Source organism: Saccopteryx bilineata, chromosome 6, assembly GCF_036850765.1.
Source record: "Saccopteryx bilineata isolate mSacBil1 chromosome 6, mSacBil1_pri_phased_curated, whole genome shotgun sequence".
Taxonomy (NCBI): Eukaryota; Metazoa; Chordata; class Mammalia; order Chiroptera; family Emballonuridae; genus Saccopteryx; species Saccopteryx bilineata.
In genome coordinates, this window is record NC_089495.1 from 157,147,602 (window position 1) to 157,162,662 (window position 15,061).

At 37.1% G+C, this 15,061-nt stretch overlaps 2 protein-coding genes across 2 annotated transcripts in view; both read right to left on the minus strand.

Annotated features, from left to right (window-relative positions):
- The window catches only part of LOC136308349 (ABC-type organic anion transporter ABCA8-like), a 252,820-nt gene that overhangs the window by 174,407 nt on the left and 63,352 nt on the right, over positions 1 to 15,061 (minus strand). The window lies entirely within an intron of this gene.
- LOC136308347 (ABC-type organic anion transporter ABCA8-like) overlaps positions 1 to 15,061 on the minus strand; it is a 132,607-nt gene that overhangs the window by 54,176 nt on the left and 63,370 nt on the right. Inside the window, exons 19-20 of the mRNA XM_066235684.1 lie at positions 13,605 to 13,803; positions 4,780 to 4,946 (exon numbers count right to left, since the gene is read on the minus strand). Of these exons, the coding sequence (XP_066091781.1) occupies positions 4,780 to 4,946; positions 13,605 to 13,803 (366 nt within the window). The remainder of the gene's footprint in view (positions 1 to 4,779; positions 4,947 to 13,604; positions 13,804 to 15,061) is intronic.

Below are 15,061 nucleotides of genomic sequence, written 5' to 3' on the forward strand. Positions count from 1 at the left end.
ATGGGCAAAAGTTAAAAGCAATCCTTTTAAGATCAGGAACAAGTTTTTTTGTTGAGTTTTATGAGTTCTTTGTAAATTTTGGATATTAGGCCCTTATCTGAGCTGTTGTTTGAAAATAGCATTTCCCATTTAGTTGGCTGTCTGTTTATTTTGATATCAGTTTCTCTTGCTGAGCAAAAACTTTTTATTCTGATGTAGTCCCATTCATTTATCTTTGCCTTCACTTCTCTTGCCATTGGAGTCAAGTTCATAAAATGTTCTTTAAAACCCAGGTCCATGAGTTTAGTACCTATGTCTTTTTCTATGTACTTTATTGTTTCAGGTCTTATATTTAGGTCTTTGATCCATTTTGAATTAATTTTAGTACACGGGGACAGGCTGTAGTCGATTTCATTCTTTTGCATGTGGCTTTCCAGTTTTCCCAACACCATTTGTTGAAGAGGCTTTCTTTTCTCCATTGTGTGTTGTTGGCCCCTTTATCAAAGATTATTTGACCATATATATGTGGTTTTATTTCTGGTCTTTCTATTCTGTTCCATTGGTCTGAGTGTCTATTTTTCTGCCAATACCATGCTGTTTTGATTATTGTGGCCCTATAATATAGTTTAAAGTCAACAACAAACAAACAAACAAACAATCCAATAAAAAAATGGGAAGAGGACATGAACAGACACTTCTCCCAGGAAGAGATACAAATGGCCAACAGATATATGAAAAGATGCTCAGCTTCATTAGTTATTAGAAAAATGCAAATCAAAACTACAATGAGATACCACTTCACCCCTGTTAGATTAGCTATTATCAACAAGACAGGTAATAGCAAATGTTGGAGAGGCTGTGAGAAAAAGGAACCCTCATACACTGTTGGTGGGACTGTAAAGTAGTACAACCATTATGGAGGAAAGTATGGTGGTTCCTCAAAAAACTGCAAATAGAACTACCTTATGACCCAGCAATCCCTCTACTGGGTATATACCCCAAAACCTCAGAAACATTGATACGTAAAGACACATGTAGCCCCATGTTCATTGCAGCACTGTTCACAGTGGCCAAGACATGGAAACAACCAAAAAGCCCTTCAATAGAAGATTGGATGAAGAAGATGTGGCACATATACACTATGGAATACTACTCAGCCATAAGAAATGATGACATCAGATCATTTACAGCAAAATGGTGGGATCTTGATAACATTATACAGAGTGAAATAAGTAAATCAGAAAAAAACAAGAACTGCATGATTTCATACATTGGTGGAACATAAAAACGAGACTAAGAGACATGGACAAGAGTGTGGTGGTTACCAGGAGTGGGGGGAGGAAGGACATGGGAGGGAGGGAGGGAGAGAATTAGGGGGAGGGGGAGGGGCACAGAGAACTAGATAGAGGGTGGCGGAGGACAATCTGACTTTGGGCAAGGGGTATGCAACATAATTTAATGACAAAATAACCTAGACATGTTTTCTTTGAATATATGTACCCTGATTTATTAATGTCATCCCATTACCATTAATAAAAATTTATTTAAAAAAAAAGATCAGGAACAAGGCAAGGGTCCCCCCTTTCACCACTCTTATTTAATATAGTTCTGAAAGTCCTAGACACAGCAATCAGACAAGAAGAAGAAATAAAAGCTACCCATATTGGAAAAGAAGAAGTAAAACTATCATTATTTGCTGATGACATGATATTTACATAGAAAACCCTAAAGTCTCAGTCCAAAACCTTTGGACCTTTTAAATTCATTCAGCAAGATGGCAGGATATAAATGAATACTCAGAAATCAGAGGCATTTTTATACACCAACAATGATCTGTCTGAAAGAGAAATTAAGAAAATAATCCCCTTCACTATTGCAACAACAACAAAAAATATCTAGGAGTAAATTTAACCAAAGATGTTAAAGACTAGTACTTGGAAAATTATAATATATTCATAAAAGAAATAAAGAAAAATACAAACAAGTGGAAGCATATACCATGTTCATGGCTAGGAAGAATTACCATCATTAAAATGTCCTTATTACCCAAAGCAATTCATAAATTCTATGCAATTCCTATTAAAATACCAAGGACATACTTCAAAGATATAGAACAAATATTCCAAAAATTCATATGGAACCAGAAGAACATGAATAGCCTCAGCAATCTTGAAAAAGAAGAATAAAGTGGGTGGTATCACACTTTCGGACATCAAGTTGTACTACAAGATCATTATACTCAAAACAACTTGGTACTGGCATAAGAACAGGCATATAGATCAATGGAACAGAAGAGAGAACCCAGAAATAAACCTGCATCTTTATGAACAATTGATGTTTGACAAAAGTGGTAATAGTATACAATGGAGTAAAGACAGTCTCTTTAACAAATAGTGTTGGGAAAATGGACTACCTGCAAAAAAATAAAACCAGACCACCAACTCACACCACTTACAAAAATTAACTCAAAATGAATAAAAGACTTAAATGTAAGTCATGAAACCATAAGCATCCTAGAGGAAAACATAGGAAATAAGCTCTCCAACATCACTCGCAGCAATACATTTGCTGATTTATCTCCATGTGCAGGGGAAATAAAGGACAGGATAAACAAATGGGACTATATCAAACTAAAAAGCTCTTGCACAGCTAAAGACAGTAGGAACAAAATAAAAAGGCAAACCACACAATGGAAGAACATATTCGACAATATGTCTGATAAGGTGTTCATAACCAAAATTTATAAAGGACTTGTAAAACTCAACACCAGGAAGATAAACAGTCCAATCAAAAATTGGGCAAAAGAGATGAATGGACACTTCTCCAAAGAGAACATACAGATGGCCAATAGGCATATGAAAAAATGCTCAACATCACTAATTATTAGAGAAATATGAATTAAAACCACAATGAGATATCACTTCACACCAGTAAGAATGGAACTCATCAACAAAACAGCACAGAGGAAGTGCTGGTAAGGATGTGGAGAAAAGGGAACCCTCCTGCACTACTGGTGGAAATGCAGACTGGTGCAGCCACTGTGGAAAACAGTATGAAGATTCCTCAAAAATATAAAAATCAAACTGCCTTTTGACCCAGCCTTCCTACTTTTAGGAATATACCCCAAGAACACCATAGCATAGTTTGAAAAGGAGAAATGCACCCCATGTTTATGGCAGCATTGTTTACAATAGCCAAGATCTGAAAACAGCCCACTAAGTGTCCATCAGTGGACGGTTGAATTAAAAAAGCTATGGTACATATACACAATGGTATACGATGGGGCCATGAAAAAGAAGAAAATATTATTTTTTGCGACAAGATGGATGGATCTGGAAACTATGATGTTAAGTAAAATAGACCAGGCAGAGAAAGAAAAATATTATATGACCTCACTCATATAGGAATCTGACGAACAATATGAACTGAGAAGTGTAATAAAGGCTGGATCAAAGGATTCAGAATGAAAGCAGACAGAGGGAAAGGGGGATGATAGGGTGATAGGATTGAATGAGAGCAGAAAAGCAAATTCTGGAGGGAAAGAGGGAGGGCATTATGGGGAAGGAGACAGAAGCATTTCCTGGGGAACATGGGTGACATTAAAATCTATGTAAACACAATAAGTTAATTAAAAAAAAGACTTGTGTTTATAATATATAAAGAACCCTTAAGATTCAGTAAGAAAATGAAATAAGCCATTTTCAAAATGGAAATACAGGACATTTCTCCCCCCTCCCCAATATGCAACTGGTCAGAAAGCACATAAAAAAACTGCTCAACATCATTAACTATTAGAAAAATACAAATCAAACCACAATATACTAATTGACACATTTTAGGATGGGTCTGATAAAAACACAGAAAATAACAAAGAGGTGTAGAAATTGACATAGACGTGTAGAAATTGGAATCCTCACAAAATGCTGGCGTAGATGTAAATTGGTGCATTTACTTAAAAAATAGTTCAGCAGTTTCTTATATGATTAAACATAGTCATCACAGAACACAACATTTCAACTCCTGGTTTAAGTCCAAAAGAATTGAAAAAAATAAAACCACATTCACATAAAAACTAGTACATGGACTTTTATAGCAGCATTATAAATAATTGCCAATTATTGAAAAGAACCTAAAATATGCACCTTCTGATGAAAAGTAAAATATAGTATACTTTATAGTATACTTTTCAATAGAACGTTATTCACCAATTTAAAAAATGAAGTATTAACATATGGCACAACATAGTGAACCTTGGAAACAGCATGCTAAATGAAAGAATTTAGTCAGAAAAGGTCACATGTTATATAAACAACTCATTAAATGTCCAGATGGCAAATACATAAATACAAATATATTTATGATTGATTAGTGTTGGGGGCAGAGTGAATGAGAATGATTACTACTGAGTATGAGATTTGTTTTTGAGTTTAAGTATTCTAAAATAAATTGTAATGAAGATGACACAATTTTTTAGAAGTACTAACAACCACTGAATTGTACATTTCAAATCATTAAACAAGGCATTTGAATTATATCTCATGCTGTTAATAATTTTGTGGTGGGATAAAAAAACTCTTTCATTTTTCAAAATGCCATCAGATAACTTATTTCTTCTTGGCAAATATCTTTTTATTCTCTGCTCTTTATTGGGCTTGTATACACATTATCCTCAAGCTTCATACATTGTTCCAAACCCACGCTGAAGAGGTGAAAACTCATTTTTTCACTCATGTTTGTGTTTTCTAACTAATTCTCTGAACAGTGAATGTATTAGAAATGAAGTATTTGCCACATGATTACCTGTATTATTGATGATTAATAATTGAGTGAGAGGATCACATGGTGCTTGTCCAGAGGCAAGAAAGTATAAATTAGGAGAAAGTTTCAAAGTGGAACTGTGTTGCACTATTTTCGGGATAATGTAGTCCCAAAGAAGAGGGAAAACTCCAACTCCTAGGATTAATAACCTATGTGGAAGAAAATTGTCAATGTGAACGCGCAGTTATTTCTTAACTTTTAAAAATTATCTTGCAGATTACAATTTAATGAGATCAAGAAAGTATGAAAATTAAACATATAGCTCTCTGACTCATTTATTATTTTGCCCCCTTTCTACCTTTACAATAGAGATGATAAAATGCAGCTTTAATCTTTTGTTCATTTCTCTGGTTCCTCTCTGGCCATTAGCTACTCTGCACAATTTCATGTGATCTATGTCCTTTTGTTCTATGTCCAGATTTCAAGTTCCAGTGTGGTGTTAATTCATCAACACTTTATACTAAATTTTTATTGTGTCCAATCCTCTTCACTTGGTCCCTATTTCTCTTTGTGATGACTGCATAATTTCTTTATTTCCAGACACAAATTTTTGATTATTTTTTACTCTTTATTTCTTGTGTTCTCCACTTCAAATAATTGGAATTTTTATTATACTTTCATTATATCTTAATTTGGAACTTTCCTTCATTCCTATTTCTAGTTTTACAATATTATATCATATGGCAGTTCTTACTAAATGATTGTCATCTCTTGAGAGTTATACAGTGTTGCCAGATTAATCTTAAATTACACTAATCTTTTCAAAGATTTTTAGTGAATTCTTGTTATTCATTTATTAGCAAGTAATTATTGAGATTCTTTTAAGCACCAAACCTCCTATTTCTTTGATGCTTCATCAAGGTATTCATAGACAAAGCATTGATTGACATCCAAAATACTGTGGACAACAGGGTGCTAATGAGATGTGATATGAGTCTTAGGAGCAGGGATAGTGCCCAGTATGCATGCAGTGGGTATGGAGAGTGAGCTCCCATCACATACAGGGCTGTAGGGAAGTCATGACATTCAAGTTAGAGCAAGTAGGGTGTAATGGGAGAATCAGGACTTCCAGGGAAGAGTTGGTATAATGGCCAGATAACAACTAAAATAAAGCATTGGTATATGAATGTTGTAGACTGCAAGTGGCAAAAGCCTTTGTAAATTCGAGTCTTAGCAAAAGGCTAAGTTCTCCCCCCTCTACCTCCATATTGGCTGTGATACTGAGTATTTATACCCACTTCACTTGCTTGCTTAAGTTGCTGGAAGCAATTTACATGCCCTTCCTCTTACTCTTTGTTTGTTCTGACATTGGTTGATTTCCCTTATGCATGGTAGAGGGATTCCTGTTTATGCATTGGGAGAGTTTCTGTTTTTGCCTCAGATGTGTAACTTTGTATCAAGGACTTCCTTGATTTGCATATGGCTATATAATAAAGCAATCTGGGGTTATGGGGCACTCGGATATTGCCATCAGCATGGAAGAGTCCCCCCATCCCATCTTTTTTTCTTAATAAGTCTGTTTTCTTAATTCTGCACCATTCTCACTCAAGATCCAGAATTATGAACTGCGCTGGTCCGTGGCAAGTGGCACCCGAACAGAGGACTTGAGTACAAGAAAACTAAACTGAAGGCAGGTGACGGAATTCTCCAAGTGAAGTGTGCACAATGAGTAAAGAAACTTTTTGGGGAAAGTATATTTGGAAGTAAAAAATTATGGGGCAATTAAGGTAAAAAATACGGGACCTTCTTGTAGAAATGTTTCTGTATGAGAACAAATTATTGACTGAAGAGTATCAGGGTGAGCCGGAAACAGAGGGATGTGAATATGAGGACAACCTGGAGTTTGAGGATGACTCAGGGGATAAAAAAAATTGTGGCTATGGCTGCCTTAGCCGCGGGGCCTCTGCTGCCCTTGGCTCCTTCTTACGTTCATCACTCTGCTCCTCCATTCTTTTATAGGGCTGATTCTGGAGTTTATAGCTCAAAATCTGGGAAATCCCCTCTCCAACAATCTATAGACCAGGCTTGAAATATAGGGGACACAATAAATGGCTTTATCTGTTTTCCTGTTGTAGAAAGACAGGATGATATGAAGAGATTAGTGCGAGAACATGAACTGTACCTTTTAAAACTCTGAAAGAGCTTAAACTTGCTTGTGTTCAGTATGGGCCTACTGCCCCTTTTATGCTTGGTTTATTAGATACTATTAGTGCAAAGGATCTTCCCCCAAATGACTGGAAGGTGATTGCTCATGCTTGTCTCTCTGGGGGTGATTATTTGCCATGGAAGTCAGACTTTCATGAAAAGGCCATTGAGGTAGTGGAGAAATCTCAGTAGTCAACCTGAGCCACCGGTTACAGTGACTATAAAATTTGAGAATGGATAGAAGACTTAGGTATTTGGAAAGTTACAGCTTTTCCTGTTATGGTCTGATTTTCTTTAATGTTCTAACTACAATCTTCTGAACAATCATTTTTTTTTTCCTTTCTTATTTTTTGCCTGGAAATTGAGGCAGGGGATCTGTGTTGGATCTGACTATACAAAATATACCAGTAGCTGCTGAGAGCAAATTTTCTCAGGGAGATTTTGTTTAGTTTCATCCTTCAGTCCCTCTGTCAGAAAATGCCCTGACTAAAATCAGGCAGGCATATTTCTAATCTGGTTGTGCTCTGAAATCCTGGGTTTCTCTCTCATTTGTTTGGTTCATCTAATTCCTGTTTCTGTTTAGTCTTTGTTTAATGTCTAAAATGTGTCTGCTTTTAAGGCCTGAAATAAATTCTCTTTTTTTTTTGCATGCAAAAATTGGAAATGCTGGCTCTAATATAGATAAATTAAAGTAATTTTAGAACTTATAAAGAGTGCTCATCAAAATTTAAATAGAATAGAATGTAGATCCTTAAGACTTACTAATTTGGTTAGTGCATTGTGATGTGTGTTCAGAGTTAGGAGCCAAATAGCAATTCAAGTATTAGAATTAATCAAAGTTATATGTTATACTTGTGTTTTTTGTGAGTAAATTGTCTTGTTTATGTATAAGGTTATACTCAGGTAGGCAAAACAAAGGAATTGAGCAAAATTAAGCAGGGCCCTAATAAGTCTTTTCAAGAATTTGTCTCAAGGTGCTTCAGGCAGTTAGAATTATAGTATAAGAATGCTAATTTTGTTTCTCAGGCCACATCCTGTAAAAGGAGCCCCATGAAATTGGTGATTTGACTCCTCTGATTTTGCCTATTAGATTCAAAAAATAGGTCAGGAATGCCATGAAGTAGTACTAATAATACAAGGGCATAAATTTAAATGACTTTTAGATACTGGAGCTGATGTATCTCTTATTGCTAAGCTACATTGGCCTCCTTCCTGGCCCACTTATGCAGCAGCCACAGAATTACAAGGTAAAGGGCAGAGTAAATTCCCTCAACAAAGCTCTAGTTTTTTATAATGGAAAGATAAAGAAGGTCATTCTGGACATTTTCAGCCCTATGTGCTCCCTGGATTGCCAGTTAATTTGTGGGGTAGAGATGTTTTGAAAAAATATGGGAGTGTTGCTTGTCAGTTCTAATAGTTTAGTCAGTACTCAAGTGCTTAATCAGGAATTTTGCCCACTAAGGGACTAGGGAAAGAACAGCAGGGAATTCTCACCCACATAGAAGTGGCACCCAATATCAGAAGGCATGGATTAGGATATCAAAATTTGGCAGAGGGGCCTGTCCTGTGGTGGCGCAGTGGATAAAGCATTGACCTGGAAATGGTGAGGTCACTGGTTCGAAACCCTGGGCTTGCTTGGTCAAGGCACATATGGGAGTTGATGCTTCCAGCTCCTCCCCCCTTCTCTCTCTCTGTCTCTCTCTGCCTCTCTGTCTCTCCTCTTTAAAAATGAATAAATAAAATAAAATAATTTGGCAGAGGGGCCTTGGTAGGTCCTGCTACCACAATAATTCATTGTGCAGACCCAATTACTTGGAAATCAGATAATCCTGTATGGGTAGACCAATGGCCTCTTTCTCAGGAGAAACTTAAGGCAGCTGCTCGATTGGTAGAAGAGCAGTTACAGCTTAGGCATATTGAATCATTTAATAGCCCATGAAATACGCCTATATTTGTTATTAAAAACAAATCAGGAAACTGGAGGCTATTACAATATTTGAGAGCAATAAATAAGACTATGGAAATTATGGATCCTCTCCAGCTAGGACTCCCTTCTCCTACTGCCATTCCATGGAATGTTCACCTTGTAATTACTGACTTGAAGGATTGCTCTTTACTATTATTTTAAGCCCTCATGATTGCAACCACTTTGCAGTGTTCCTTCACTTAATTTCCAGGCTCCAATAGAGCGATACCAGTGGAGAGTTTTGCCTCAAGATATGGCTAACAGTCTTACTTTGTGCCAAAAATATGTTTCTCAAGCTATCTCTCCAGAAAAAAAGGCAGCACCTTAAGGTGAACATAATTCATTATATGGGTGATATTCTTCTTGCTTATTCAGATAAAGACACTGTGTTGACCCTTTTGCAACAACTAGAATATTCTTTGAAAAAATCAGGACTTTACATAGTTCCTGAAAAGGTACAGCAATCTTTATCTTTCTCTTGTTTAGGACAAATTATTGAGGGATAACAAATTCATCCACAAAAATTAGAAATCAGGACAGATCATTTGCAAACTTTAAACTATTTCCAGAAATTTGTAGGAGATATTAATTGGCTTAGACCTTCCTTGAAATTAATTACTGGGAAACTGAAACCACTTTTTGATATTCTTAGAGGCTCGTCTAAACCAGTTTCTCCTTGCCTACTTACAGCTGCAGGACAACAAGCTTTAAAGCTTGTAGGAAAAGCCTGCAACAAGCTCAACTAAAACCCATAAATCCTGAAGAATCAATTGCTTTACTAATTTTTCCCTCAAGTTACACTCCAACGGGGCTATTGTGGCAAGCTTCAGGTCCTATTGAATGTATTTATTTAGCTATTATTCCTAAGAAAGTTTTATCCCCATATTTTGATCTTGTTGCCTCCTTAATTATCAAGAGGCATAGGTGACTCTTACAGCTTAAAGGTTTGAGCCTCAAATTATTGTTTTTCCTTTTTCAAAGGATCAACAACAATGGCTCTGGGAAACTTTCACTAAATGGCAAATTGCTTTTGCAAATTTTACAGGCCAAATTAATTCTCACTAATTATTTTAGCCAGCTGATAAAATAGTTTAATTTTCATTAATTACTACATTTGTCTTTCCTAAAACAACTGTTAATGAGACCATTCCTGAAGCACCTACAGTCTTTACTGATGGGTCCAGCTCAGGAATAGTAGGCTTAATAATTGATGGTCAAGTCTATACTAAAATAGTTTGCCTTGAAATCAGCTCAAAGATTAGTATTACATGCCATTAGCATGGCTTTTCAGAAATTGCCATGTTCCTCCTTTAATCTTTATACAAACAGCAAATATTTACTTATGATTATTTCCGTTATAGAGACCTCTGTCTTAGGGACAACTGCTGATGAAGAACTATTTCAGCAATTTCTCCTTCTTCAAAGACTTGTATGTCAACATAGAGCTCCATGTTTCATAGGACATATTCGAGCTCACTCCATGCTCCCTGGAGCTTTATCCCAAGGGAATACCCTTGTTGATCAAACTACCCAAAAGGAAATTATTGGAGCAACCATGACAGATCAAGCAATCCAGTCTTATACTATTCATCACCAGAACGCTGCAGCCCTGCATAAACAGTTTTAACTTTCTCAGGAAGCAGCACGGCAGATTGTTAAATCCTGTCCAAGGTGTTCTATACTATAATCTTTCCCTTTGTTTGGAGTTAACCTTTGAGGACTCCTACCAGGACAACTTTGGCAAATGAATATTACTCATATACCTTCATTTGGCAAACAGTCCCTTGTCCACGTTACAGTGGATACTTATTCTGAATTTAGAGTAGCCTCTGCCAGAACAGGAGAGGCTGCTAAGCTTGTTATAGCTCAGTGTTTGTATGTATTTTTTATTATTTGACTCCCTAAACTGATTAAAATGGACAATACTCCTACATATGTAGGGAAAGCATTTACTACATTTTGTCAAACCTTTTGAATTATGGGTATTTCTTACAATCTTTAAAGTCAAGGTATTATTAAAGTATACCCAGCAAATATTTAAGGTCAATTTAAAAAATATAAAAGGTCAAGTTATATCCAGGAATCATGCTTTTTATAATACTTTAAAAACATTTCTTTTGAATGCTGATGTACAGGAGATGCCAAATCTTTTTCTCCTGCAAACTTCTACCCTCTTTTATTTGATCCAACTAATAATGCTGTTTTGTCTTTTTCCAAATAGCTCCACATAAATAGGTGGATAAGAACCCTCAAACCCCTCAGTGAGATCTTCTGAGCATGGCTTTTAAAAAGGTTTGTAATGGCCAAGAAGCAGAAAAAGCCCAAAAGAAATCAGGTGAAATACCAGCTCTTGGCATACACCCTTAAAGGCTCCAACACTCTGAGGGGACCTCATAGGACCCCATCTGGGCCCTGCTTCAATAGTGGAAAGGAAGGTCATTGAATTAAAGCCTGCCAGGCTTACATGCCTTTTCTGTGAGGAAAAAGGGACACTGGAAGGTAGGCTGCCCTCTTGCTCCTCTAAGGGAGGGTTCAGTCTCTTCCAGCCCTGCTCCAGCCACCTGTAACCTGACCTTGCCTAGCTTCCTGGGACTTGCCACTGAAGGCTAAAGGTGCCCAGGGCTGTCAACCCTATCTCATGTCACCATGGACGAACCTAGGGTATTTCTTCCAAGTAGCAGGTAAACTGATCTCATTTCTTATGGACACAAGGGCCGCTTACTATGTCTTGCCTGAATATTTGGGTTTTTATTCATTTCCACGAAAATCTCTATTGTGGGTGTTGATAGTCCTATTTTCTGCTGCTTTGTTTAATATAAATATATAGTTTCTCCTTCATTACTTTTGCCTCAATGCCCCAAGCATACTTTAGGCTGGGACCTACTCTTAATTTAGAGCTCTTTTTCTCCTTTTTGCCAACTTCTATTACAAATTTACCTTTGCCATCCAGCATAGAGTATCCCAAGGTTCTCCTCACTACCCCATGGCTGTAAAGCTCCAGGGAAAGGCCCCCTGGGTTCATCTCTCCAGTTCTGAAGAAAACGGAAGCTCCATCGCCAAACATGCTGAAGATGGCTTTTCTAGTCTACCTGAATCATTACCAGCTAGAAGCAGTGGTCATTGGACTTGAATGCTAGCTGCAAACTGTAGAAATGTGACAACAATTCCAGTGCCATATGGACTTCTCCTGGATGTGTTTCCTGGACTCCTGCTCCTTGTGACAGCTTTTAATGGACTGAACTGGGGTTTGGTTGCATTTTCAGGGATGTGGAATGGTGATGGTGCCAGCTTAGATTTGGTGAACATGTTAAGGACATTCAAAACAGCAAAAACTCTTTTATAGATCCTGTTATATTGGCTAAAAATTTTCTTAAAGGCTTTAATCCCTGTAATGTATTAGAATACTTATTTGGGTTTCTGTTAACATTGGCTATATTAATTTTGTGTTTATTCTGTATTTTTTTTAGTCTGCCTCCAAGTTAGAATCTGAGAAACTAGAAAATCAGATGAGTGCAAATCTCAGCCACAAATTAAAAACAAAAAGGGGGGATGTGTTGTAGACTGCAAGTGGCAAAAAGCCTTTGTAAAAGCAAAAGGCTAAGTTCTACCTCCTCCATGTCCATATTAGCTATGATGCTAAGTATTTGCACCCACTTCACTTGCTTGCTTAAGTTGCTGGAAGCAATTTACATGCCCTTCCTCTCACTCTTTGTTTGTTCAGATGTTGGTTGATTTCACTTATGCATGGTAGGGGGATTCCTATTTATGCATTGGGAGAGTTCCCGTTTTTGCCTCAGATGTGTAATTTTGTATCAAGGACTTCCTTGATTTGCATATGGCTATATAATAAAACAAACTGGGGCTATGGGATACTCAGATATTGCCATCAGCATGGAAGAGGCTTCTCGATCCCATCCTTTTTTCTTAATAAGTCTGTTTTCTTAATTCTGCACCGTTCTCACTCAAGACTCAGAATTACAAACCGCGCTTGCCCACGGTATATAAGTATTGGGAGAAAAGTCTACATCCCAGTGCTTCTGTTACCATCCATAGAAAATTTCAAGAACAAATCTTACTGGAAAACTCATGTTACTTGAACCTCTCTTTTATAATTGGCCCTGAGATGTTATCAATACCACCTGCTAGTCAGCTGTAGATAAAAACTATGACCATGACGTAGATGGCATATTATACTTTACCCAGTTTTGTAGATGCAGAATCTTATTTTATTTTTTTATTTTTAGTAAGAGGATGGGTGGCAGGGACAGACACCTGCATGCACCCTGACTGGGATCCACACAGCAAGTCCACTAGGGGGCAATACTCAGCCCATCTGGGACCATTACTCTGTTTCAGCCAGAGCCATTTTTTAGTGCCTGACGCAGAGAACATGCAGTCATCCTCAGCACTCCTGGCCAATTTGCTGTAATCAAGCCATGGCTACAGAAGGGGAGGAGAAGAAAGAGAAAGACAGAGAGAGTAGCAAGAGGAGGAAGTGTGGAGAAGCAGATGGGCGCTTCTCCTGTGCACCCTGACCAGTAATCAAACCTGGGATATCTAATGCAGGGTCAAAACTCTACCACTGAGCCCACTAGCCAGGGCACAGTGTTTTATTTTTATTTTTTGTTTCCTCTTATTTTTAGACTTGAATTTCTTTTTAATGCATTGACTGAACCAAAGCCATACTGATACTCACAGTGGTAACAGAACTTTTTTTTCCTGCTTTAACTTTAAGAAGCGGACCCTTGCAATTGCTCGAACTTGCTGTCCCCACAGGGCCAGGCCACCTATTGTTTCTCTCATCTCACTAAGTGAAGAGAGAACTTGTTCCATCTCAACAAGCCTTTCTGTGTCTCCAGCTCCTTTTACCAGTCCTTCTCCTGAAGAGGCTATATCTAAAAAACACAAAATAAATAATGCATAAATTGGACTTCAGAGGTACTGTATTGAACTTACTCTAGGCACTTGTTAATCACAACAACCCAGATAACATTTTCAGCATAACTGTAGTCATTGTGTGGTATTACTGGTTGCTGCCATGAACTAGAAAAATAGGAGGAGGATTCATTTCTTGAACAAGAGGCCTAGAAAGAAGATCCTAGATAATTTGGATACAGATACTACATTAAAGAGGTGAAATAAGTATGTAAGATCATTTAGCATCTCGGTGTGATTTGGATACTTGGTAAATAAAACAATTGTCTTAAGTGTTCACCTAGAAAGATGCTGCAAATTGGTGTGCTACAAACTGGGGGTTAACTGTAAATTAACCATAAAGATAATAATAACCATATTAAAAATAAATGGGATAAATATACCATATAAAAAAATCTTGTAAAATGAATTAGAAAGCAGAAGTAAACTACATGCTGCATACAAGAAATGCATTGTAAATTAAAAGCACATGCAGTTTGAACTCTTTTTAAAAGTGGTAGTCACAAATTAGATTAAAATTAAAGCAATTGTATTAATTCTGGGCTAACTGGGCTTCAGGATAACTGTCACTGCCAGGGTTTAAAAAGGATCTTTCATTATGATAACGAAGGCAATCAAATACACATGCTAATCTTAAACGTGTATGTACATAATAACAGGTCCAAATGCATGGAGGAAACACCAAACTAAAGTGGGGGAAAGGACAATAATAGACACATCTAGAATTATAGTTAGAGATTTTACTATTCCTCACTTGTAACTGATACAACTCTGTACACACAGAAGTTCCATAAATATATATATATATTATATTCTAAATGTATGCATTTGTATAATCTCATACATATATATGCATACATATATATGTTTGTATGTATAAATGATTTTAAATGGACAGAAAATATAGACAAAAACAAAACAGCCGGACTAGGTGGTGGAGGAGTAGATAGAGCGTTGGACTGGGATGCAAAGGACTCAAGTTCGAGACCCCAAGGTCATCAGCTTGAGTGCGGGCTCATCTGGCTTGAGCAAAAAGCTCACTAGCTAGGACCCAAGGTCGCTGGTTTGAGCAAAGGGTTACTAGGTCTGCTGAAGGCCTGCAGTTAAGACACATATGAGAAAGCAATCAATGAACAACTAAGGTGTTGCAACGAAAAACTGATGATTGAGGCTTCTCATCTCTTTGTTCCCATCTGTCTGTCTCTATCTATCCCATCT